We start from the raw sequence: 22,381 nt of genomic DNA, 5'->3' as shown, positions 1-22,381 counted from the left end.
ATAAATATTTTAATTTATTTTTATACTTTTTAAAAACTCATATTTAATTAATACTATTATTTGATAGCTAAATAATTAAAATTTCTCATAAATTTGAATTAGGTCAATTGTTTATCAATTAATAAAAATTTATAAAGTTTTGATGATTAATTTTACAAATGAAATACAAAAACATTAATTTCATACATTCTCATCCGCCACCAAAACTCAAACATTCTTAATTTTCAGCAATCTTGTTCCTATACTTATTATCCTTGGGCATCAATAATTTTCAATAACGTTGTTTTCATCCCAATTCTCTCAATTCATGACCCCTAAAGATATTTATTTTGTTCCTAGAGACTTTATAAGTGACCCATAAATTGATGCATTTTGCTATATTAAATTCATTTTTTGTTTGGATTTTTTAATCTCCCTATTATGAGATGAAGTTGTGGTTCCTTGTGCACGAAGAAATAGTTATTTTAAATGACAAAACTCGTTAAAATATTTACAAATGTAGCAAAATGTCACCGGGATCATATATCTATATTTTTTTCCTAACAAACAAAAAAAAATAGAGTATCTATAAAACAAAATTGAAAGAAATGTGATTGATTTACTTTGTTCCATAAATATCTCTAGTTCGTTAAAATAAATAAATAAAATAATATGAAAATCTGGTAGATCATAGTATTAGTATTAAGAACTATAGATTTAATTAATAAGGAGTTAAAAAGATACGGTAGATCGTGAGCGCGGGAACAAACGAAGTGATTCCCTCCAATTTTTGTTCCCTTTTCCCCTCCGGGGTTCTTGCTCTACTTCGGATCACGTTTCCTTTCCAACAATGCTTAACCTCACTCTCACAGATTCTTCAATTTTCTCAAAACCCTAGTTCCTAATTTTCACTCATCGGAACATTCACAATTTGGGGTCAATTCATGGACACTCCGCCTCTGCAATCCGTGAATGCGACGGAAGTTGGTGCCACTGAGACCGCCAAACGGGAGCTCCGAACTGTTCCACGTAAACTGGTTCAGTCTACGCTGCTTCCTCACAAGCCTCAAGATCAGGAGGAGAATGGAGTCGATCGGGAGGAGGTGAACAATTGCCGCGAGGAGGAGGAATTATGCGGTAGTCAGGGCAAGAAGAAAAGGAAGTCGAAGGGGAAGACGACGCCTCAATCGCGAAGCTCAAAGAAGGTGAATTGGATTTAATTAGATAAATTACTACTTTAATTTCATAATACTTGTTAATAGGCCTGGGATTAGTCCATTTAGACTAAATTACTTGATGTTTGTGCTGGGAACTGGGATACTGTTGCAATTAGGCACTGGAATACGATATATGATGTGCCTTCTATTATTTTTTGTTTTCTGGGAAATTCAAATTAGAATAGTTCTGCACCTCGACATCAAACTATAATAATCTCTAAGGTGACATAATTATGTTCTACATTCAACAGGCGAAGGAAAAGCGAGCAGTAAACTTGACGCCAAAGAAAATTTTGAATTTTGAAGAGACAACTCCAACAATTCCCGACTTGCGTCTGGAGGCCAAAATGACCAGAGAGGTCAGTTACATAGTTTGTTGTTGAACTCTCACAATTTCTAGTTCCGCCTGTCAACCGTGAACTTGTGTTCTAATAGATGCTATTTTGTGTTCTCACAACGTGTTACCCGTAGAGATCTGAGTTTATATCTCAATTTTGGAATGCCCACCCGTAAATTAGGAGTCATTCTACGGAATGATTATTGCTTATATATTTGTTTAATGTCGTGATATTGAACAATTAAATCTCCATCCCTAAACTGTATTCGTATCACCAGGAAAATTCACGGATGTTTGCAGGAAGGCAAATGCATCCCTTCTTTTCATCCCTGAAAGCAGGGAAGAAAGGTCAGGAGGCAACTCAATCGGCAGAGAGAGGGTACACTGTTGAGAAAAAGGAAACTGGAACTGATTGTAATCCAATCCACGTTTTTGAAGAAACTGGGGTATGGTTTTTCTTGTCATAACTTCGTCAAGCTGCAAAAAATATGAAATTCTGCCACAGACAATTTGTGAAGTTTTGCGCATGCAATTTTTTTTTGTAAATATGTTTGTGAGATAGTACTATCTAATAATATATATTTAACACTTTGGTAGCCCACTGCTCTTGCTAAGCACTCTCCTCAAAATGTTGAAGGGTAGATCTTTTATTTTTCCTCCAGGGTGATAATATTGATAATACCATGCAGGATGATGAACTATCTCTAGACTGGAAAAACTGGACATTCACTGACAGAAATATTATACATAATGTTCATACGTTACAAAAAACTTGTTCATCAGTATGTGAAAGCTCAATAAAGTCTTTAAGTTTAGACGATCTTCCAATTGTGTTGGCACCCTCCGATTCTGCTAATGGTGCAATTGAGGAGCCCGTGGATCATAATTCCATCAAACAAGAATGCCTTAAAGAGTTAACGTCAAGTGTATACAGTGTGGATGTTGACCAGGAGACAATGCTCCATCACCTCCTAAGTAGTTCAAAAATGGTATATTTCATCCTGCATTCAAGTGTTTCCTTTCTTTCTTCTCTTACTTGTAGCTGCCAATGTCTCCTTTTGACCTTATCATCTCTTTCTTGTGAATTATTGCCAGGATGATAACCTGAATAAAACACGCGGGATTAGTGATTTTGAAGCAAGGCCAATTCCCGAGCATCAAAGTAGATTTCTTCAGGACAGGTTATTATTGTTATGAATAATTAAGTTCTTTGATCTCTCTTTAGAGAACCATGAGTTTTGATTAACATCTCCGCCACCCCCCACCCCAACTCTGCCTGCTCTAACTATGCTCTCAAACGCTACCAGTTCCACACTATAAGTTTACCCTCCACAAACAATAAACATTCTGAATCGAAAGTTGAAAGTTCTACAACTCAGTTTAAAATTTTGCATGTAGTGGGTTGTGGGTTGAATTTTAGCATATTTGGCCAGCTCTCATGCTTCTTTTTATAGGGTCTTTTTATATTACTGTGGCAATTGATTGAACTGAGATGTGGAAGAAGCATGTCATGTAGAACTGTTGAGTTTGAGCCATAATTTGAGTGCTGCCAAGATTTATGGCTTCAGTGTATGACGCTGCCTGCAAATGTTAGTGTTAGTATTATTGACAAGCAAACTTGAAGTCAGGTCGTTTCATACTTTATATAAGGAAACTTGTAGTTTTCTATCTTTATAGTTTCTTGGATTATATTATCGTTGTTCAATTAATGCATCATTCATCCTTATGAATGCTCTTTGCATTTCTAAATGTTTCAACATTTGATTGGTAGTTTTCAATAGGTATCTTTTTTCTCTCTGGAGAGATGATTATGATCTTCCTTGAATCATATATGGTTAATTTTCTTCTTGCTTCTCTCCTATTATTCATCCTGGAATTTTAAAAGTTGTTTTATAATAATAGAATGCAGTCCTACTATCTTCGTTGTCAAAGCCATTCCAAAAATTGTTTATGGACATATAAGTATCAGCCAAGGACGGCCATGGAGGTTGGTACCCAATCCGTTTTAGCAACTAAGCTTTCTAGTTTCTGTTTTCTTTTATCATCCATTTTTTGACACATGGTTTTGCAGGTATGTGGTAATCTCGAATCAGTCAAGTTCTTGAGTGAGTGGCTACACCTCTGGTATGAAAGAAATTCACAGAAGAAAAAAGATTTTGCTGGAGGGAAGAAATTTCAGAAGCAAGATAACAATGGTTACTGTTCCCAAAGTGATTCTGACTATGAGAGTCCAGATGAAGAGGATGGCCTGAAAAACGTTCTTCTTGTCACGGGATCATCTGGGGTATGCAGAAACTCACTATCATCACCTGATCATTTACGTTTTTTCCTTGTAATTTGTAGTTTTCATTGAAACAGTTTAACCTGGGGTGTGCAGAAATTACTTTTGTCTCTTTTTAATTCCTTTTCTACAAATAAATGGGGACCAAAATTGATTAGGAACTGAAAAAAATTAGAGATGCAAATAGTCAAGAAGTTTAATGGAAAATGTAAGTCTTTGATTTAGGTTTTCCTCCAGCAACTTCGTAGATTTCTTTGAGTTTCAAATTGGTGGTTTATATGGTATAGTTTCCAGTTACATTGTCTATTTTTGCTTGCCTCCTTAATTGGGATCCTGATATTCTCTTACCTTTGGGGAAGTAATTTTTAGAAGAACTCATTGTTATTCTCAATTTAAACTGTGCAATATAGGCTTATTACTTTTGATGCTGTAGATCCCACATCTCTCTTAAGATTGAAGGTTATGAATATGGGAACCGATTCTCTTAGTTGTTTATGATTTTTTTTCCCTCTTTGGTTCTAATGTTTCTATATGGTTGCAGAGTGGGAAATCTGCAGCCGTTCATGCCTGTGCTGAAGAGCATGGTTTCAGGGTTTTTGAGGTAATGCTAATTTGCATTTTTCTGCAATGTATTCCTTATGGTGGTGGTTTCCACTACCCCATCGTCTGTAGTAACTCCTTTTTTGACTGATGGATTATAGATACAAATATTGTTTCTTATTAAAAATATGAACTTTACTGTGTCTAATACATTGTCCTTCAGTTCAGTGCATCTGTCATTCGTTCAGGAGCTGTTCTCAAGCAGATGATTGGAGAGGCTTTACAATCTCATCAGCTAAAATGGTGCGTTCTATTTAAAATTTGGCTTAGATTTCTCCATGTTATAATTTCTTCCTTAACTAATATAATATTGCTCATTCTGCATGTAGTTGGTATCTGAAAGGAAAATATAGGTTAAATTACAAAAATGCCCCTGAACTTTAGGGTTTGTGTAAAAAATACTCCTAAATTTTCAACTGTTTAAAAATTGCCCTTAAAAAAAACAGATGGAAATCGTTAAAGTTTTGTTTTAAAATACTCTTGAACTATTGAAAAGTTTAATAAATGCCTTTGAGGTCGAAATAAGTTAAAAATTACTTAAATTTATTAACTATTAACATAGATCACGAACACAACCAATGTCAATATTTATTGTTGTAATTAATATAGTTAATTGTCAAATAAAAAATTGTATTTGACTATTAACCTACTGTGCTAGTCTAATAGATCATAGATCTATGAATGTGATACTTTTTTATTTGACTAATTAGTGTTTTAATTGTAAGAAATTTTTATTTTGAAAATTTGTGAGATTTTGTGGAATTTTATGTTTTAACTAAGGTTTAAAATATCGATGTTGATGGATATATTGAAATCTTAATTTGATAAAAATTACGATTTCGATGGATATTTTTGGAAAAATTATATTTTAAAAAATAAATTTAAGTAAATAAATGTTTTATTATTTTTCAAATAAGTAAAGATGACTATTATTTATAACAGTGTCATTTTGATGTTTATTTTTCATGATTTGTGTTTTTGTGATTCGTGTCTTTTTTACAATATAATGAAAATATCGATTCACCTGTTATATTGATATCGAACTCATGGAAATGTGAAAATATCGTCGGAAATGTTGATTTTATGGAATTAATCTATATTTCATTCATTATTTAGTAGAGATACAAGCCTATATATAACCATAGAGAAATACACTTAAGGAAATAATATCAAATAATATCTCCAGAATAATATCTCCTAAGAATAATCTAATTATATTAATACCCTCCCTCAAACTCTAGGTTGAAATCACAAACTTGAGTTTGCTAAGAACTAAGAAAAGAAACAATATATCTAGAATAGAATAAAAAACCCGAAGAACAAACACAAAGAACTTCTAGGTTAGAACAAACTCACGAAAAACTTCTGGGATAGAAACATAGATCCTCGTATAGAGATCTATAACAGAACCTAGGAAGAACAAAACAAGAACTTCGAGGGGCAAAATGAAAGAGCAAAACTGAAGCAAAGTAGAATCAAAGCTGGACGAAAACAGGGTCGGGATTGGACAAAAGTGTTTTGTCGGATCGGAATGGAACCGAACCAACTAAACTAGAGCAAGTCAGAATCAGATTAAATGGGAAATCTGGGGCGAACAGAACGGAAACTGAACTGAATGGAGCAGAGAGGCTTAGCGGATCTGAACAAAAACAGAATGGAGGCGTCGTTGGATCTGGGCTTCGATCTAAACTTCAAAGGCAGACATGAAGAATGGGTCTGAACGAAATCAGACAGGTCTGGAACATATTGGGGGCGGACGCGAGGATCTGAGGACATGGGGTTTCATGGGTTCTGTCGGGACAACATAAGAAGATGGAGCAACGACAACAAAACGCAGCGGTGAGCGGAGCTTCTTGGACGACGGACAAAACCGAAACTCTTCGGCTGGGCGTTCGGCTTCAATTGACAGAGGTTCAATCGGCTGCTTGGCTAACGGAAAAACAAGAGGTCGGACGAAGAACTATGAAGGAGATGGCCGCCGCGGACGCTAGTGAAAAACGAATGGGGTTTCTGGGGTTTGGATAGTTGCAGATTTGAACAGCAATGAGTGGCAAAGGGAAGGTGCAACGACAATGGCGGATTTGCAGATCTAAGGGGCGACTTCGGCTAATGGGAGATGATTCTGCCTCCGTTGATCATTCATCAACGGAGGCAGAGATCAAACGGGATGTGGAGGCTAGAAGGCAAAAACCCTAGAGCTTTGATACCATGTTGATTTTATGGAATTAATCTATATTTCATTCATTATTTCGTAGAGATACAAGCCTATATATAACCATAGAGAAATACACTTAAGGAAATAATATCAAATAATATCTCCATAATAATATCTCCTAAGAATAATCTAATTATATTAATAGGAAATATCAACATGTCGATGTAAATTAACTTTAGTTTTAACTTAAAATTTTGGTTCTTATTTTGGGTGTTAAGAAATTTGGTGTAAAAGTTGGATTAATGAGAGTATTTTTTAACTTTTTTTTAAGCTCAAGGGTATTTATGAAACTTTTAAATAGTTCGGGGGTATTTTTGAAACAAAACTTTAACGGTTTCCATGTAAAACTAACGATAAAGAGTATTTTTGAACTCCTTTCAAAAGTTTAAGGGCATTTTTGAAACTTTTGAAAGTTTATAGGTATTTTTGACACAAACCACAAAGTAAGTTTATAGGTATTTTTGACACAAACCACAAAGTTGAGGAACATTTTTTATAATTTCAATGTCTAGTGCATATTTATCACTGATTTCTTCTAAAAGAGACCATTCAACTATGCCTGGCTGGCCATTTTGATATTGTTCGACCAACAATCAATTTTTCTGTCAATTTATTTTTTTTGCTGGCCATAAACCTTTTCATGAATGACTGAAAGATGGTATCGTATAGGTCAGTAAAAAAATCCCAGGGACCGAGGAACAATTTTATTGAGAAATGCTCCTCTCTTCAAGAGAGTACAGCAGCTACATGTTTAGCTAGTGAGGTGACTGAACTCATCCCTTTATCAGACGATGATTCTAAAGATTACCTCAAAGGTGTTGGGGAGTTTGAATACATGGCATCTGAAAGCCTCAACAATCAAGTTGAAGCTAAGCCTTTAATTCTTTTAGAGGATGTGGATATCATTTTTCTCGAGGATCGTGGTTTTATTTCTGCAATTCAAGAGATCGCTGAGACAGGAAAGGGACCCATAATTTTGACCAGCAATAGTAAGAGTGCTTACTTGTTGAAGTGATTTTACAGTTTACAATGATGAATTCACTCATGTTTTATTCTTGAACTATAGATAGCGATCCTGTTCTCCCTGTTAATTTGGATAGGCTACAGATCTCTTTTATACGACCATCATCAACGGAACTACTCGGTCATTTATATAAGGTATGTGCTTCTGGCTCATCTATTAGTGGCATATTACTTGAACTTCCATTCTTTCGATTTCTTATTGCTATCCTTTCAGATTTGTGCTTCTGAAGGAGTCAGCATCCAACCATGCTTACTTGAGCGCATTATTCATTGTTGCCACAGAGATATACGGAAAACCATTATGCATCTCCAGTTCTGGAGCCAGGGTACAAGATTTAGAGGTCAGTATTGCTATCCAAGTACATATACAATGCAATTTAAACGTATAACTAATCAACATCCCCTTCCAACCCACTCTTCCCCTCCCCCCCCCCCCCCCCCCCCCCCCCCTCTCTCTCTCACACACACCAAGCCCTCTTCTTCTACCATTCCTAAGTTCGTCTTACTATTATTGGGCTATGTGATGCTTTAATTTTAACAAGTTTATTGCTCGATAAATGCAGGTCCTGGTGTTTTTTCAAAAGAAATATTTGAAATGATTTTTAATTATGTTGATCATTTATCTCACTGATGTATTTTATCTTGCAGATAAAGTTCAGAAAAAGTATGGGTCGCTTTTATTTGATATTGATGCTGGCCATCAAATACTGCCGGTGATAATGCCATGGAGTTTCCCATCTCAGTTATCAGAGCTAGTTGACAAAGTGATCACAAAGACGTTAATAGAAATGGAAACAATTTGCTTGATGGAGACAGATGGAGGTGAATTTAATGAAGTGGAAATGCAAAATGGTCTGAACTACCAAAATTATGAAGCCAGCTGTCTTTTAGAGGCCAAGAAAGCAGCAATGTTGAGTAGGAATGGCTCAATTGAAGATCACAATGAATTTGTAGTTGATTTTGATACTGCACACGAGTGTTCTGATATTTCAGGAGCCCCCATTCCTTTACCCAGGAAGAAGCATCGAAGAAGGCTAGATATGGTGGTGTCTTCTGACTCTGAAGATATTCCTATCAACAAGGAATGCTCTCTAGTATCAAATACAGATGACGGTTTATTATCATCTCACCATCAAATATCTCCAAATTACCCAAGCCCATTAAATGGGTTGCTTTATCATATGTCAGATAATCCTGTGGAAGATTATTATCCAAGTTTAGAAACTGCAGGTGTACATGTGAATGAGATGTCCATGTCTGCTGCTACGTCATATGTGCCAGAATCAATTTTTGTTCCTGAGACTGAAATCCACGATATGGAGCTGTTTCCCAAAATGGTATCTCATGGTGATGCTGGTGCCAGTCCAGAAATTTCTATGGATGAGCTTTTTGATAATGTGTTAGCAGTTGAAGCCAATGGTTTTAGTTCACCTTCACATACTGTTCAAGAAACTACAGATGTTTTGGAAGATTCTTGCAATGTATTTAATTTATCTTGCCCAGAGGGGAAAGGATTTTCTTGTAATGGACATATGGAAAACAATGTCAGAGGGTATCCTGTGATGGATGAGTGCAGCCGTATAGACTTTAACAAGTCCAAATTTGTAGAGAAACCTGAATTGGAAGTGTCAGGTGATTCAGTGCAAGAATTGTGGAAACAACTTCGTTTCGGTCGCTTAGATCTTCTAGGAGATCATGTCACGCCAGAAAAGAAAGAAACCATTCAGATCATCGATTTAGTTCACAGAATGAGCCATCTAATTTCAGATTCAGACCTGCTTTCTTCGTGCCAACCACAAGTAAGTCCTTTAGACTGTGTATATCACAAACACTCCCATAATATTAACTGTATTTCTTTCTAGGATATTTTGGAAACACCAACATTTGAATTTGAGGAATCAGACTCATTCTCCTGGGGAGGTGAGCAATTGCAGATGGCATCTACAATTGCTCAGCATGGATTTAGCCTCATTGCAAACGATATTGCTACCACGGGTTCTCATGTCGGCTGTGATAGCAGTGTGGATATTGTATCAGAAATGCTTGCCTCCACAACTAATACAGCAGCATTGGGTAAATTATTGAGGCATTCTTCCACTACGAAGATTTTGAAACCGAGCCTTCCAGGATATTGTCATATGCTAGACAGGTAAGAGACGAAAATTAAAATTAAATATAAGAAATAAATTTCAAATTTTCCAAAAACAAAATTTTAAGATTTCCTAAAGACTGACCATATTGTTTACAGATTCAGTTTCACATGTTTGTTCTTTTTCTCACGGTTCTGAATGTCTTCTATGCAGAGATATGAAATCACACCTCTTCGACGTAATTCAGAAGGTGGCTCCAAACAGATTGTATTTGTCACTGAAAGGTGTTCAATTCTTTGAATATCTTTCTTCATTGCGTTGTATTTCAAGATCAGAAACTTTACGTATATCAAGAGGCCCTGATAAGACGAAAAGACGAAGGTATGTAGCTATAACGAGAGTTAAGTACAGGCTTCCTTTCACATCTCTAATAGTCACTCGTTACGCTCTATCTTTTTTCACTCCTTAATCATTCTTGATTGATTTGCAATGTAGGGGACGGGTTGCACGACATTACTTGAGTACTGGTTCTCATCTGTTCTCCCCCGAAGACATAACATTGCTGGGACAATCTAACCTTCCATACAAAGATATTCAAGGGTGTTGATACTATTTTCAGCAATTCATTCCCAAGGAATGATGCTAACAAGGTAGAGTTCACTAACACCTTTATGTTACTATGATATAATTGAATAGCTGTAGGGAATAGCTCAATAAAGCTGTTGAGAGGGAGGTCTTAATTGCATTTAGATTAGGTTTTTAGGTCGTTTATGTTTGTGATTAGATTGCCTCCCGTTTTTATCAAGCTTGCTTACACTGATTGATTTTGTAACTTATAGCAGTAATTAATAGAAAATCCTTATTTATCAACAAAACTGTCTAGATTTTCACTTTTTTGCTTTGTTTTGAAAGCCTAAAAAACCCTTCCTTGACATGATAGGAGCATTCGCATATTTCCATGAACTTGAATGCGTCGTTCTTCACACTAACGTTTTGTAGTTTTGAAAGTTACTTCCATATTGACCACTACTCGTGATTTGGAGTGTATACATGTGAAGTTAGGTTCTAAGGTTTAAATAAGCGGTGACGTCACTTTTCTTTTTTTATTTCATGTTTGGATTGACTTTCTAAATATTTTTTTAAAAAAGTATTTAAATCTGTATCCATTTTTTTCTCGTACATTTTAAATGGTCCGGTAGGTTTCTTAAATATCACTTTTATGTCAACTAGGTCTGACTATTTTTTTTTTAAAAAAAAGTTGATTTGTTGGATTTAAATTCAAATTGTCAATGGAATTTGAAAATTTTAATTCTCTAATGGGTTGGCGAATTTTTAAAGAACAAATTTGTTGGTTTGGAAGTGTTACTGCAAACTAATTTTGTAATTCAACCTTTCTTTTGAATCATTCGGTAAAATTGGCATCAATAATAGGACTTCAGCCTTTATTTTCTCAATTTAATTAAAAGGAACTGCTTTTTGAGAAATGGATCTCTAAAAGTGGAAGGCAATCAATTTTCCAGAGTGGCATTTGTATTTTGAATCTTCCATCAAGATAATTTCCTATTTGTTAAGTTTTCATTGATTGGACATCTAGGATTTTGCTGTTAGTATTGGATTTGTAGTATAGCCTCGTTCTCATTATGAAACTTGTGCACCATTGATTCCAGATTTGTTCACACTAATGAGTAATGACATTTTCAAACCTGAACAAATTGGTAATCATTGGTACATATTATATAAAACTTTGTAAATGTGGATAATTGGGTTTTGATGCACCCCTAATTCTTAGTAACGTATCCTTGTGTAATTTTATGTAAAAAATCCTTGCTTTTTAACTTTGAATTTTGATCTCTTCATGGATAAACATGAATAATTATATAACATCTACAATTCTGTCAATTTTAAAGAACATTTGATAAAGTTATTTGAAAAATTCTGATATATCTTCACTTTGAATTTTGAGATTCTTGAAACATTTCAATCTAAAAAAATCATAAAAATTCACCATTTATATATTAAATGTAAAATCAAATCTTATGTCCATTAAATCTCTCGATTTTCAATTGACTTAAAATTTTGTATTAAGTAGGTCCCCAAATTTAATGGTTAAAATGTAGGCAGGTAATTTAAAACATGTTCAATTTTAATCGCAATAAACTACCTTAACTTTAACTCTCAAAAGTTAATTTTTTTACTTTACTAAAATTGATTGATAATAGCAATTTTTGTGTATAGGAATATAATATGCAATTAATACTAATTGATAACAAAAAGTTTTTTAAAATCAAACCCACAAACTTGCATTGAGGTCAATATAAATACTAAAATTGATATGTTAGAGTTGAAGTGTATTTTGATTATGGACTAAAATTAGACCAACTTCAAAATATATAAACCAAAATAATAATAATTATTAACTAATTAAAACATGCCAAAAAGATGAAGATCTTGATATTAATTGAACATATAAATGAGAGGGCATAGGCAGTTATAAAGTTAGAAGATTAAGTAGGCACAAATTCAAAAACCTATGAAATAGGATACTAAATATACTTTTATAAAGTCGGTCAAATGTATTCAATGTTCAATCAATGAAAAGATGAAATTATGTACATCCACTTCAAAGGTCATATGAATCTTCATTTGAAAAGTTCGTTAAATAAACAAATAACTCCTTCCTCTTGTATTTATGTCTGTCGGCACATAAATATTTACCAGATTTCTAAAAGTTCAGAATTAGAGGAAAAGTATATACTAACTTAATTCAAAGTTCAAACTACCAAGACCACTTTGTAAATTTTCTTATTTTGATTTTAAAAAATTAAGCTTATTTCATCACGAATTTTCATCCTCCTTTTATAAGAAAGTTGAATTTTAAACCAATTTCATTTTGTTCGATGTTGGATTGATAAAAAAAAAAAACAAGAAATTTAAAGATAAAAAGAAATGTATTACAATTAATTTTCAAAAACTAAAAACAGAAATCAAATATAGTTACATAATAAAAACGAAAGCTAGATAGATAAGAATGGGAGAAACGTTCTTTATTTTTTTTTGAAGTCTTAGATAATTTCATACAAAATAATAATAATAATAATAATAATAATAATAATAAAAGATGGTATTTAAACAAAAACGCCAAGTGGTGACAAAACTACGTTCCAGAAAGGGTCAACAAATAAACCAAATCGTGAAGGAACTCACGAAGCAGTCCTTTCAATAAGAATGGCCCATTTCTCACTCTTCCAAAATAATCTTTCCTACTCCTAAAAAAAGCTTTCTTTTATTTTATTTCACAAACCATATATCTTGGTAATGATAGATTTTTTCAAATCAAACAATTAAAAAAGAAAAAAAAATTCTGAAACAGATGCAAGCCATAATAGTACAGAGAGTCTTCCCTATCATCATCAAAATAGGCAGTAGCGGTACTGTTTTTATTTGCATCAATGTTATAAGTAATCTGTAAAGGTAACATCAACTCAGTCCCTCCCGTGACTCATATCACGGCTTTGTATTTATCACTCGGTCCCATCTTAACCCCCCTCCTTTCAAACTTTCTCTCTCTCTCTCTCTCCTAAAAAAAAAAAACTTAAAGTTTCTATATAACCAACTTCCTAGAGGAAAAGGGGTTCATTTTTTAAGGCATTGAAAGAGAGGGTTAGTGAAAGAGAGGGTTGAAGACTTCAAAAATCTAAGAGGGTGGGGTGAAGTGGGGTTTGATTTTTACCCTACAAGAAAGTTTGGTGTGCAGCAAAAAGAAGCTTTTAAACTGGGTGTCAATGGAAGGGTTCGAGAGGTATGGTAAGAAGAGGGTGATGGTCGTGGTGGATCATACATCAAATTCTAAGCATGCTATGTTGTGGGCTCTGACTCATGTGGCTAATAAGGGTGATTTGGTCACTCTTCTTCATATTGTTTCTCACTCAACAAACAGGCTCTCTGAAATGCCTTCTGATTCTTCTTCTTCCTCCTCATTTCTTGCTAATTCTCTTGGCTATCTCTGCAAAGCTTCTAGACCTGAGGTATTAACTTCTGTTTTGATTCTTTAGTGTAGTATTCTTCAATTTGGATTTTTAACCTTTGGGTTGGATTTATCTAGTGTAAAGATGTTGGATGGATTATTATACTTCCAGCTAGTCCCTGTCCTTCATCGTTTTTACTTGAATCTTCTATCCTATCTCAGTTGTTTGTAAACAACAATGAACTTAATTCTTAAGCTCTGCTTGAGATATACATATTAATACTTTTGTTATACGATACATACATCAAATTCAATTTCTACTTCTCTATCTGACTTGAAGAGTATGTGTGGGATATGGGCCATATGGGGAACTTCATATTGGGTTTTTTCTAATTTAATCCCTCGGGTTTTCCGACCAATGCATGTGTTAATAAATAAAATAAAGGTAAAAAACAAAACATATATAGCAAGGAGAGAAACGGTCGCAAAAAAAAAAAATAGTGAGGAGAAAAATCTCGAGTTGCACTAAGCTATTGGCTAGTAGCTTAGCCGTTTCCTAGTGCTCCCCCATTTTTCAGATTAGAGTGCCATCTTTGTAAATGACGTAGAAAGGAGTTAAATGAGGTGGAACCAACTTTTAAAGTAGCTTAAAATACCATTTTGGCTCTCATATTTTGATGTTTCTCGAATCTTAGTCCCTATTTTAGTCTTTAATACTTTTATTAAATCTTAATTTAGTTCCTCAAAGTTAAAATTTACAGATATTGATTAAATACTAATAACAATTAACATGCAAGAAAATACAACTGAGCATATATTTTCAAGATTTATAGTCAAAATGTTATAGATAACAAAAATATTTTTAAAAGATAAAATATACGAACTAAGATTTAAAATTTTGGTGGCTAAAATAAAATTTTAGCTTTTTAACTTTTAAGTATTGCATCAGTGCAGTGTTGGGTTCAGTGAGTGACCTAATTTTTGGTGCAAAATTTCAGGTAGAAGTTGAAGCACTGGTGATTCAAGGCCCAAAACTAGAGACAGTTTTGAGCCAAGTGAAGAAGCTTGAGGCATCTGTTTTGGTGGTACCCCAGAAAAAGCCTTCACTTTTTGGTTGGTGGGTCCCAACACTCCCATCATCTTATATAGAAGCCTTTTTTTCAACCAAAGAAAAAACAGTAAAAAGTTTGAATGGTTATGATTACTAACCTGGTGGACATGGCAATTTATTTCTCTTGCAGCTTCTGTGGGACCAACAGCTCAGAGCAGCTTGTTGAACAGTGCATCAACCATGCAGATTGCTGTACAATTGGGGTTAGAAGACAGACCAATGGCATGGGAGGTTACCTTATCAACACCAGATGGCAGAAGAACTTCTGGCTTCTTGCTTAGTTGTCTTCTTCTACATTTAACAGACAAAAAAATATCACCAATGCATTGTCCATCATGTTAGCTCTAATCTTAATCTTAACCCTGTAACTAAAAGGAATGAGCTAGATGCTCTTTAGATTGTAGAACTCTTCATCGTAGTTCAATGTATTCCTCTTCCCTAAGCATTTTCATAATCAGAAATTCACATCTTTCATTCCAACGGGATATAATAATTGATCATTCAGATGAATTTGGAACTAAGATAGTTTCCAAGCAAAGCCACGTCAGAAACCTGGGAATTTTTTTTCTGTTTAGGTTTTAGAAATTGAATAGAGAAAGCAAGATTAAGAAGAAAAATGATTGGAACTCTAATAATATAATTGCCTCTTTAATCAGAGGCATGAGATAACTAGTAAAAAAAGGTAATATCAGTCGCTCGTTGATATGCTAAAGCTGCAAATAACAAAATATGTGGGCGGGGAGATAAAAAGAAAGCATTATGAATAAGAAAAATTGAAATCGCCTAAAGCAAGTGGACAGAACGAACAAGCCCAAGTATTCTGCTTTTGTATTCTTTTCATCTTTTGTACTCTCCTTTCTCTACTATTGGTGTGCCAACTACTAAGAACACATCAACCGCATTGCAGCCAATTAGACCTTATCATCTAATTTGTCATTTACAAGGGGAAGCAGCTCCATCCGACTCCGAGGTGTCCTAGGTGTTCTTGGAGTTCGAGGGGTTCCAGGTGGCTGCTGTGAGATAAGATGTCTTACATACCCGTAGAATGTACAACCCAAAAGTGTAATCGCACACCCAACTGCATTTAGCATTGAAATTGGGTTTCGGAATATCAACCATGAAACCAGGACAGCAACAGCTACCTGGGCATAATGAAATTCACACGTAACTCACCAGAGTATTAAGAAAGGAAATTTGAATAAAGAAAAGGAAATTATAATGGTTTATAAGACTTTAATCCAATGCCAATGGTATCAAGGAGGTCCTACCTTAAGGTTTCCAGCAACATTGAATGTGACGGCAGTGGTGGAATGAATTACATAAAATATGGAGAAGTTAAGACAGAAAGCCATAACCCCAGAACTGAAAATGATGATGAGTGACGAGCAAATAGATTGGTGCGTGTGAAGCCAATCAAGAACCCCGTTACCTTCAAGGAGCATAGCAGGTACAGCCAAGATCATCGTCGCGAAAGGCGCCATGTAATAGACTGTATTAATGCTGATGTTAAAGAAAAAGCAAACACCAAAGATCAAACATTATTAGGAACATATAGAGAATAGCAAAACGAACCATTAGCACAAAATGCATGTTCCCTGGATGGTATAAAATTAAAGGAAAATGAGAATCAGCAAGGGAGGGGGAACAAGAGGGTTCAACTACCTTTAAAGGCCAATTAATGTTGGATCGAACCATTTCAAATTTAGATGAGGAAGGAAAAATCCATTCCATTTAACCATCCATGCCAGTGATAATACATACATGTACAATTGACGAAGGATACAACATGAAACATGAGTTTGTACTATTAAACAACAAAAACATGGCCATGAAAAGGAGAATGATGCATGGATCTCACATACATATACTCGAGTCATTAAAAAATTAATTTATATAAGGACTACAAGTATAAAATCAAGATTATAATCAAGAAAACTTAATATTATGAAGGCACTATACACAAATTGCATCCAAATAATACAACACCTGATGACAAGTACTAGCAAAAAAAAAAATCAAATTAGTAAATGTTTAATGATTCAACTTCTATATAAAAAGATATAGAATATTCAAAAACATATGTATTCGTACAATTATGTAATCTTAATAATTTATATTCCATTATCCATCACTTGTCTAGTTTTCGTTGTGTTTTGTTGAGGAGGGCCAAAACAGCCTCAAGAACACGTCTTATGTAACTGAGAAGAAAAAAATTGTAATTAATCATATTATAATTTGAGTGACTTATTTGTATCAGAATGTCAACGCTGGTGTCTGGTGAAGGTGGACAGTAACAAACTACCAAAACTAATGTACTTGAATTCACCACCAAAGGGTGCGAGAAAGGTAACTGACAGCACGATATTTTGACAACATTGGCAGGAATTGATAAAAAATGAAAAACCTTGAGTTGCTAAAGAGTGATAAAACGGTCTGCAGCCAAAAAACTAAAAAAATACTAGTAATGGGAAATCGATCTTCAGAGATAGCAATGTTTTCTTTACAGATCCAAAGAAGAACAAAAAACAGAGAAAAAGGCAGCAAGAATTAGAAAGTGGTGAAGACTGAAGAATAATGAAGAGATACATTAATCGTTCATTGTCGACTAGGAAAAACTTTCAAGATCTTTTCCAATTCATCCAACCAAAACTAACCACTGATGCATAAATGTAAACAAATTCCCTTTGGAAGTATTTTCAGATTTTTGATCCATATTTGATACATGTCAATAAGAAGACAGAGGAACTAAATGCCAAGAAGGGAATTGGCTTTTCAATGACTATGATCCTACCGACTGCATGAACGTTACTGAACATATCAAATGTTTGTACTTCAATGGTACCCGTATCTCGAAATAAGGGTTTTCAAGCAACAACAATCTAACTCAACCCAGAAAAAAAAATGTAACAACCAGGAATTCAGGATGAAACTTGGTTATAAAAGAAACATTGCATCCAAAAAGAATTAGGTAGGCAAAAAGGCGGTACCTATCGAACTTGTATCCATGCAATAAGGATTCGGCAAGGATGGTCTTTGTGGAGGTAGCCAAACAACCAAATAAGGCAGCACAAAACCCAAGCATGTTAAAGCTCATTTCAGTCACAGAAGTAAGAAGAATTCCTCCAACAATGGGTATTAAAGATGCCCATATTCTCCAGTCAAAGTACTTTCTCCATACAAGCCATTGTAAAACAACTGTTAAAAGATAAAGAAAATCAACAACACAATTTTAAAATTGAAAAAAAAAAATAGAACAATTACAAACACAACAGAATTATGAATTAACAATTAAAATTCAAAAACCACACCTGTTGTTGCAGGGGTAAAAGACTTTATTGTCTGCATAAAAGAAACCGGAATATAACGCAAGCTGACATTCCCTAAAACTATGTTAATACAAAACACAAATGACATCGGGAATATCCTTCTCCACCGATCTTCAGGGTCAACAGAAATCAGCGGTTTAACTTTCAACACTTTAATCGCCATATACGCTCCAATGGCAGAGCAGACGAAGTGAATGCAAGATACTGTTAAAGGGAATTTAAAATCCAATTTCTGCAGGAGAAAAAAAACAAAAGACAGATCAATTTACACAACCAAATCAACCTAATCGAGAAATGAAGAAAAAAAAATTCAGCAATACCTGAAAGATCCACTTGTTCATGATAATGACGGTGACATTGAAACCCCACCATTGAAGAATTGCAAAGAGAGATCTAATGGTAGTCCACTGGCACAACCGAGCTTCCTCCATCTCTCTAGTGTAAGACCCCCAGATCACGAAATAAGAAACAGCAAAATCCCAATAGAATAAAGAGAAAACAAAACCTGAATTTGGAAATGGAAAAGGAAAAGGAAAAGGAAAAGGAAAAAGAAAAGGAAGGAAGGGTCCAATTCAGCGTAGTTGAGAGGTGAGGGAATGGTTTAGCAGGAAGAAGTTAGAGTATATGAAACGGATGAATTTGGGGTAGAAAAAACGCAGAAGGCATGCATCTGTGCCGAGGATCGTACTTGAAATTCTCTCTCTAATTCATTGAAATTGAAATCCTCAAAAGAAAGGAAAAAAAAAACGCTTATTTGTTTAACTTAGGGTCTGTGCTGAAAAGGAAGAAGAAGAAGGGGATGGCCATGGCGATTGATTCAGAATTTGGATTTGGCTAATTGCTTCCTTCTTTTGGGTTTTATATTTTATTCTATTCTTTTTTACCCTTTTTCAAAAAATTAAAAAAAAAAAAAAAGAAAAAATTAAAAGTATTACAAAGCTAAAGTTCGAACATTTTATTTAAAAAAATTTTAGAAAACAAAATCAGCCCCAAAAGGCTTGGGATGGCGGGTCCCAATATGCCACGTGTCCATTACTTAAGGGTATCAAAACATCACCGGCACGCCGGATAATCTCACCCCTTCCTTTCTTGTTTTCCACAGATTACATCATTTTACCCATCTCTCTACCATCCCATTTCTTGTCTCTTCTCTTTTTTATTTCTTTTCTTTTTTCATCTTTTTAACTCATTTTTGGTTCCCTTTGCTTTTTATTTTTTATTACCATTTTTACCATCCATTTTTTAAATATATTAAATCAATGTTTTCTTATAAAATTCTTGTCATTATTTAACTAATTTTAATAAAAATTAACATTAATAGATTTACTAAAATTTAATAAATAATAAAACAATTAATAAGAAAACTATATTTCCAAACTATGGTAGCCTCTAACACTTTCAAAAACAATAAATAATAATAATCGTAGATTTTAATTATAGAAAAATAAATTAAAATATTATATCAACTAAAATTCACAATATATTTTTCTATATTTATAACAATTTTTTAAATTATCTTAATAATAGTTAATTACGCAATGTAGGTTTATTCATAACAAAATATTATTAATAATATGATATTAAGTTTGAGAGTTTGGTTCAATACTACTTTGACGAATCTATAACTCGACCTCTTCCTCTATATTGTATTAAAAAATATTTTATTATTTAATTATCACACATATATGTGTATATATATATATATATATTAAGGATTAAGATTCTTAGGGACCAGGATGTCTACAAATTGAAGAAAAAAGTAATAAATTTAAGAATCATGATATATTAATAATTAAAGATATTATATTAATAATAAATTTTCAAAACTACACATTTTCTAAAAAAGAAAAAAAGAACATAATTTTATATACTAAAATACATAGGGGTGGCACCGGTAACGGCGGAATGTGATTACTCAGGGATCGGTCTCACTGGTAACGGCTAGACTTGACTGTGATTTTTAATTCCCATTTAAAACCCATAATTATAATTATTTCCTTTTTTTTCTTTCTATTTTCTTCCTTATTTTATTTTCTCTACACCTAACTTAATTTATTATTTCCTATATAAGTATTGTTTTTCTTTTCAGTGATAATATGTCTGAAGCGGAACCAATATGGTTGGTTTTCCAATTTTTATTTAATTTTTTAAATACAAATAGTAAGTTCACGTTAATTGAATTATGAACATATTAAAAAAAAATTGTATTTATATTATTGTCAACTAAAAGAAAAAAACCAACCTAAATAATTTGTTAAGTCTAAAAGAAAAAAGAAAGGGAGCCTCACACAATTTAATTTCAATACGGTGTTCAATGGTAGTATTCATTTTCTCATGATTTATAATATGTTTGACAATTTTTAGAACTAAAGGACTTCTAAACAACACAAAATTGACCTTTCAAATTTTCATGTAATTAATTATCGGTCGGTTTTCATTGAAAAATATATTTAAAAAAAAAAAAACTCATTATTATATTAGATTTTTAAAAAATAAAATTCATTTAAATTATCCTTGAAAAAGTTAATATAAAGGATTGTTAAACACTACTTTTTTATTTTTTTTTTCAAAATAACTTCTTTTAAATTCAACATTTTTTCTTTTTGAACAAAACCAATCACCATCATACTTAGTTAAAACAGAGAAATATCATGTTTACAATGATTCAATAATCAATTAGAAAAAAACGTTGACCAATGATGTTGAACCCGAGAGAAAATCTTGTGTGGGCTAGAGAATGAGTTGCTGAATTCCACTTCCTATGGACAAAGCCTAAAGCACGAATCTCCTCAATCACCAATATGTTCTCAATATAAGGATAGATTTGAATTAAACACTTTTGCAAACATTCCAAACAACCCCTAAAATTAAATCATTAGCTAGTGTGTTAATAACTACGTTAAACTAAAAACTATACTTTCAATTTTTTCAATATGTGAGGATGATATACTTTGAAAATTGAATGACTAAATACACCCATTTCTTAAAATTTGGAAACTAAAATACAATTTTTATCTTTTAGTATAACAAAATCGTGATGAAAGATTGAACCTTCAACTTTTAAATAAACAATGATTCAAACCTAAATTATTTTTTATGGTTTCTTTTAATAATTATATATATATATATATATATATATTTTTTTCTAAAAGAAATTCAAATCTTTTACCGTATGGGATTGATAGCCCATACTTTAATTTATATCAATTGAGCTAATATTGCCATTAGTATTTATTTTATTCTCTTGTGAGACTACGAATAACCTTCTTTTTTGGTTTGAAAAAACTAAAAGAAAGAAAAAGATTTTTTTTTTTAATAATATGCTGAATGACAACGTAAATTCAACATTATTCTTAGAGTAGTTTCTCTCAAGTTTGATTTATTTTTTACCATATGAATGTGCCTTATCTCAAACTCATCATATGTTGATGATGGTCAATACATGTATATAAGACCAACAATTTTATTGAGTTCATCATCTTTTTCTAATAAGATGTTCCATATGTTTTATATATATATATATTAACACACATGCATGTCTCCCCTTGAAACAAATAATACATACATACAACTTTTAAATAATCTTTTTAGCACAACTATGTAGAATATATTGGTGGAGTTGCATCCAACTATTTTGTACTCTTACTGTAACTCTATTTTAAAATTATCATTTGGCAAATTAAAAATAAATTTTTCTAAATACAACTAAGGTTGGTATGGTATGTAATAATTTGAACAAAAATTTATTGATTCACTGTTTTTAAGCAAAAAAAAAATTATTATTTATGAATGTAATAATTGCTCTACAAAAATTTTAGAATGTAAATTTGAACCTCCAACCTAAATTATGTCATAAACATCCATCTATTAAATTATTGACTTCAAATAATGAGAACTAAAATAATTATTTTTAAAGTATTTTAAAGTTTAATTTAAAAAAGGTTTAAGAAGAGAATTAAAATGAAAACAACAATCTCAAAGTTTAGTTGATTAAAAAACTGATTAAATTAAAGATTTAGATTGAAACCAACATTTCATCATATTTGAACGAGTATTAAAACATGTGCATTCCGCCAATAGTTATCAAATGCTTGAGTGAATATGGTGGAATATTCTTCCACTATCATGTTCTTTAAATTAAATAAAAATTATTCATACAGAAACTAAAATGATTTTTCAAAAGTTTTAAAATGGAAAGATTCGAATTACACACTAATATAAATCCTAAACACACTTAT

General features: G+C 32.9%; 3 protein-coding genes across 4 annotated transcripts; 2 read left to right on the top strand and 1 right to left on the bottom strand.

Moving 5' to 3' along the window:
* The first annotated feature begins 720 nt into the window (after positions 1-720).
* On the top strand, positions 721-11,406 carry LOC101216488. Of its 2 annotated transcripts, none has more exons than XM_011655503.2 (16): positions 721-1,184; positions 1,448-1,555; positions 1,812-1,979; positions 2,223-2,522; positions 2,629-2,714; positions 3,436-3,520; positions 3,605-3,817; positions 4,356-4,415; positions 4,578-4,657; positions 7,299-7,618; positions 7,696-7,787; positions 7,867-7,993; positions 8,301-9,451; positions 9,515-9,801; positions 9,956-10,123; positions 10,238-11,406. In XM_011655503.2, exons 1-16 carry the CDS (start codon positions 924-926, stop codon positions 10,347-10,349), a joined length of 3,618 nt encoding a protein of 1,205 aa, XP_011653805.1. In that variant the 5' UTR covers positions 721-923; the 3' UTR covers positions 10,350-11,406. The 2 variants fall into 2 exon arrangements, with proteins under 2 accessions (XP_011653805.1, XP_031740589.1); XM_031884729.1 differs by having other exon boundaries at positions 2,196-2,522.
* A 1,928-nt stretch (positions 11,407-13,334) lies between these two features.
* On the top strand, positions 13,335-15,297 carry LOC101217745. The gene is made up of 3 exons (XM_004142574.3): positions 13,335-13,767; positions 14,705-14,823; positions 14,948-15,297. Exons 1-3 carry the CDS (start codon positions 13,525-13,527, stop codon positions 15,096-15,098), a joined length of 513 nt encoding a protein of 170 aa, XP_004142622.1. The 5' UTR covers positions 13,335-13,524; the 3' UTR covers positions 15,099-15,297.
* Positions 15,298-15,421: 124 nt separating this feature from the next.
* On the bottom strand, positions 15,422-18,985 carry LOC101217984 (UDP-galactose transporter 1). Its single transcript, XM_004142575.3, has 5 exons — positions 18,464-18,985; positions 18,126-18,375; positions 17,805-18,012; positions 16,086-16,317; positions 15,422-15,959 (listed from the first exon to the last, which is right to left on the bottom strand). The coding sequence occupies exons 1-5, from the start codon at positions 18,572-18,574 to the stop codon at positions 15,729-15,731; spliced, it is 1,032 nt and encodes a 343-aa protein (XP_004142623.1). The 5' UTR covers positions 18,575-18,985; the 3' UTR covers positions 15,422-15,728.
* Between the last annotated feature and the right edge of the window lie 3,396 nt (positions 18,986-22,381).

The sequence above is a fragment of the Cucumis sativus genome, chromosome 4, assembly GCF_000004075.3.
Source record: "Cucumis sativus cultivar 9930 chromosome 4, Cucumber_9930_V3, whole genome shotgun sequence".
Lineage (NCBI taxonomy): Eukaryota > Viridiplantae > Streptophyta > Magnoliopsida > Cucurbitales > Cucurbitaceae > Cucumis > Cucumis sativus.
This window is presented reverse-complemented; position numbering and strand designations above follow the sequence as displayed.

Excerpts from the sequence above, each read along its gene's own strand:
- LOC101217745 (XM_004142574.3), top strand. The coding sequence starts at position 13,525 with ATGGAAGGGTTCGAGAGGTATGGTAAGAAGAGGGTGATGGTCGTGGTG. Across the intron at positions 13,768-14,704 it reads GCAAAGCTTCTAGACCTGAG|GTAGAAGTTGAAGCACTGGT; the intron begins GTATTAACTTCT and ends GCAAAATTTCAG. Across the intron at positions 14,824-14,947 it reads AAGCCTTCACTTTTTGGTTG|CTTCTGTGGGACCAACAGCT; the intron begins GTGGGTCCCAAC and ends TTTCTCTTGCAG.
- LOC101217984 (XM_004142575.3), bottom strand. The coding sequence starts at position 18,574 with ATGGAGGAAGCTCGGTTGTGCCAGTGGACTACCATTAGATCTCTCTTT. Across the intron at positions 18,376-18,463 it reads TGAACAAGTGGATCTTTCAG|AAATTGGATTTTAAATTCCC; the intron begins GTATTGCTGAAT and ends TTTCTCCTGCAG. Across the intron at positions 15,960-16,085 it reads ATGTTGCTGGAAACCTTAAG|GTAGCTGTTGCTGTCCTGGT; the intron begins GTAGGACCTCCT and ends CATTATGCCCAG.
- LOC101216488 (XM_031884729.1), top strand. The coding sequence starts at position 924 with ATGGACACTCCGCCTCTGCAATCCGTGAATGCGACGGAAGTTGGTGCC. Across the intron at positions 1,980-2,195 it reads ACGTTTTTGAAGAAACTGGG|GGTGATAATATTGATAATAC; the intron begins GTATGGTTTTTC and ends TTTTTCCTCCAG. Across the intron at positions 9,802-9,955 it reads TATTGTCATATGCTAGACAG|AGATATGAAATCACACCTCT; the intron begins GTAAGAGACGAA and ends TCTTCTATGCAG.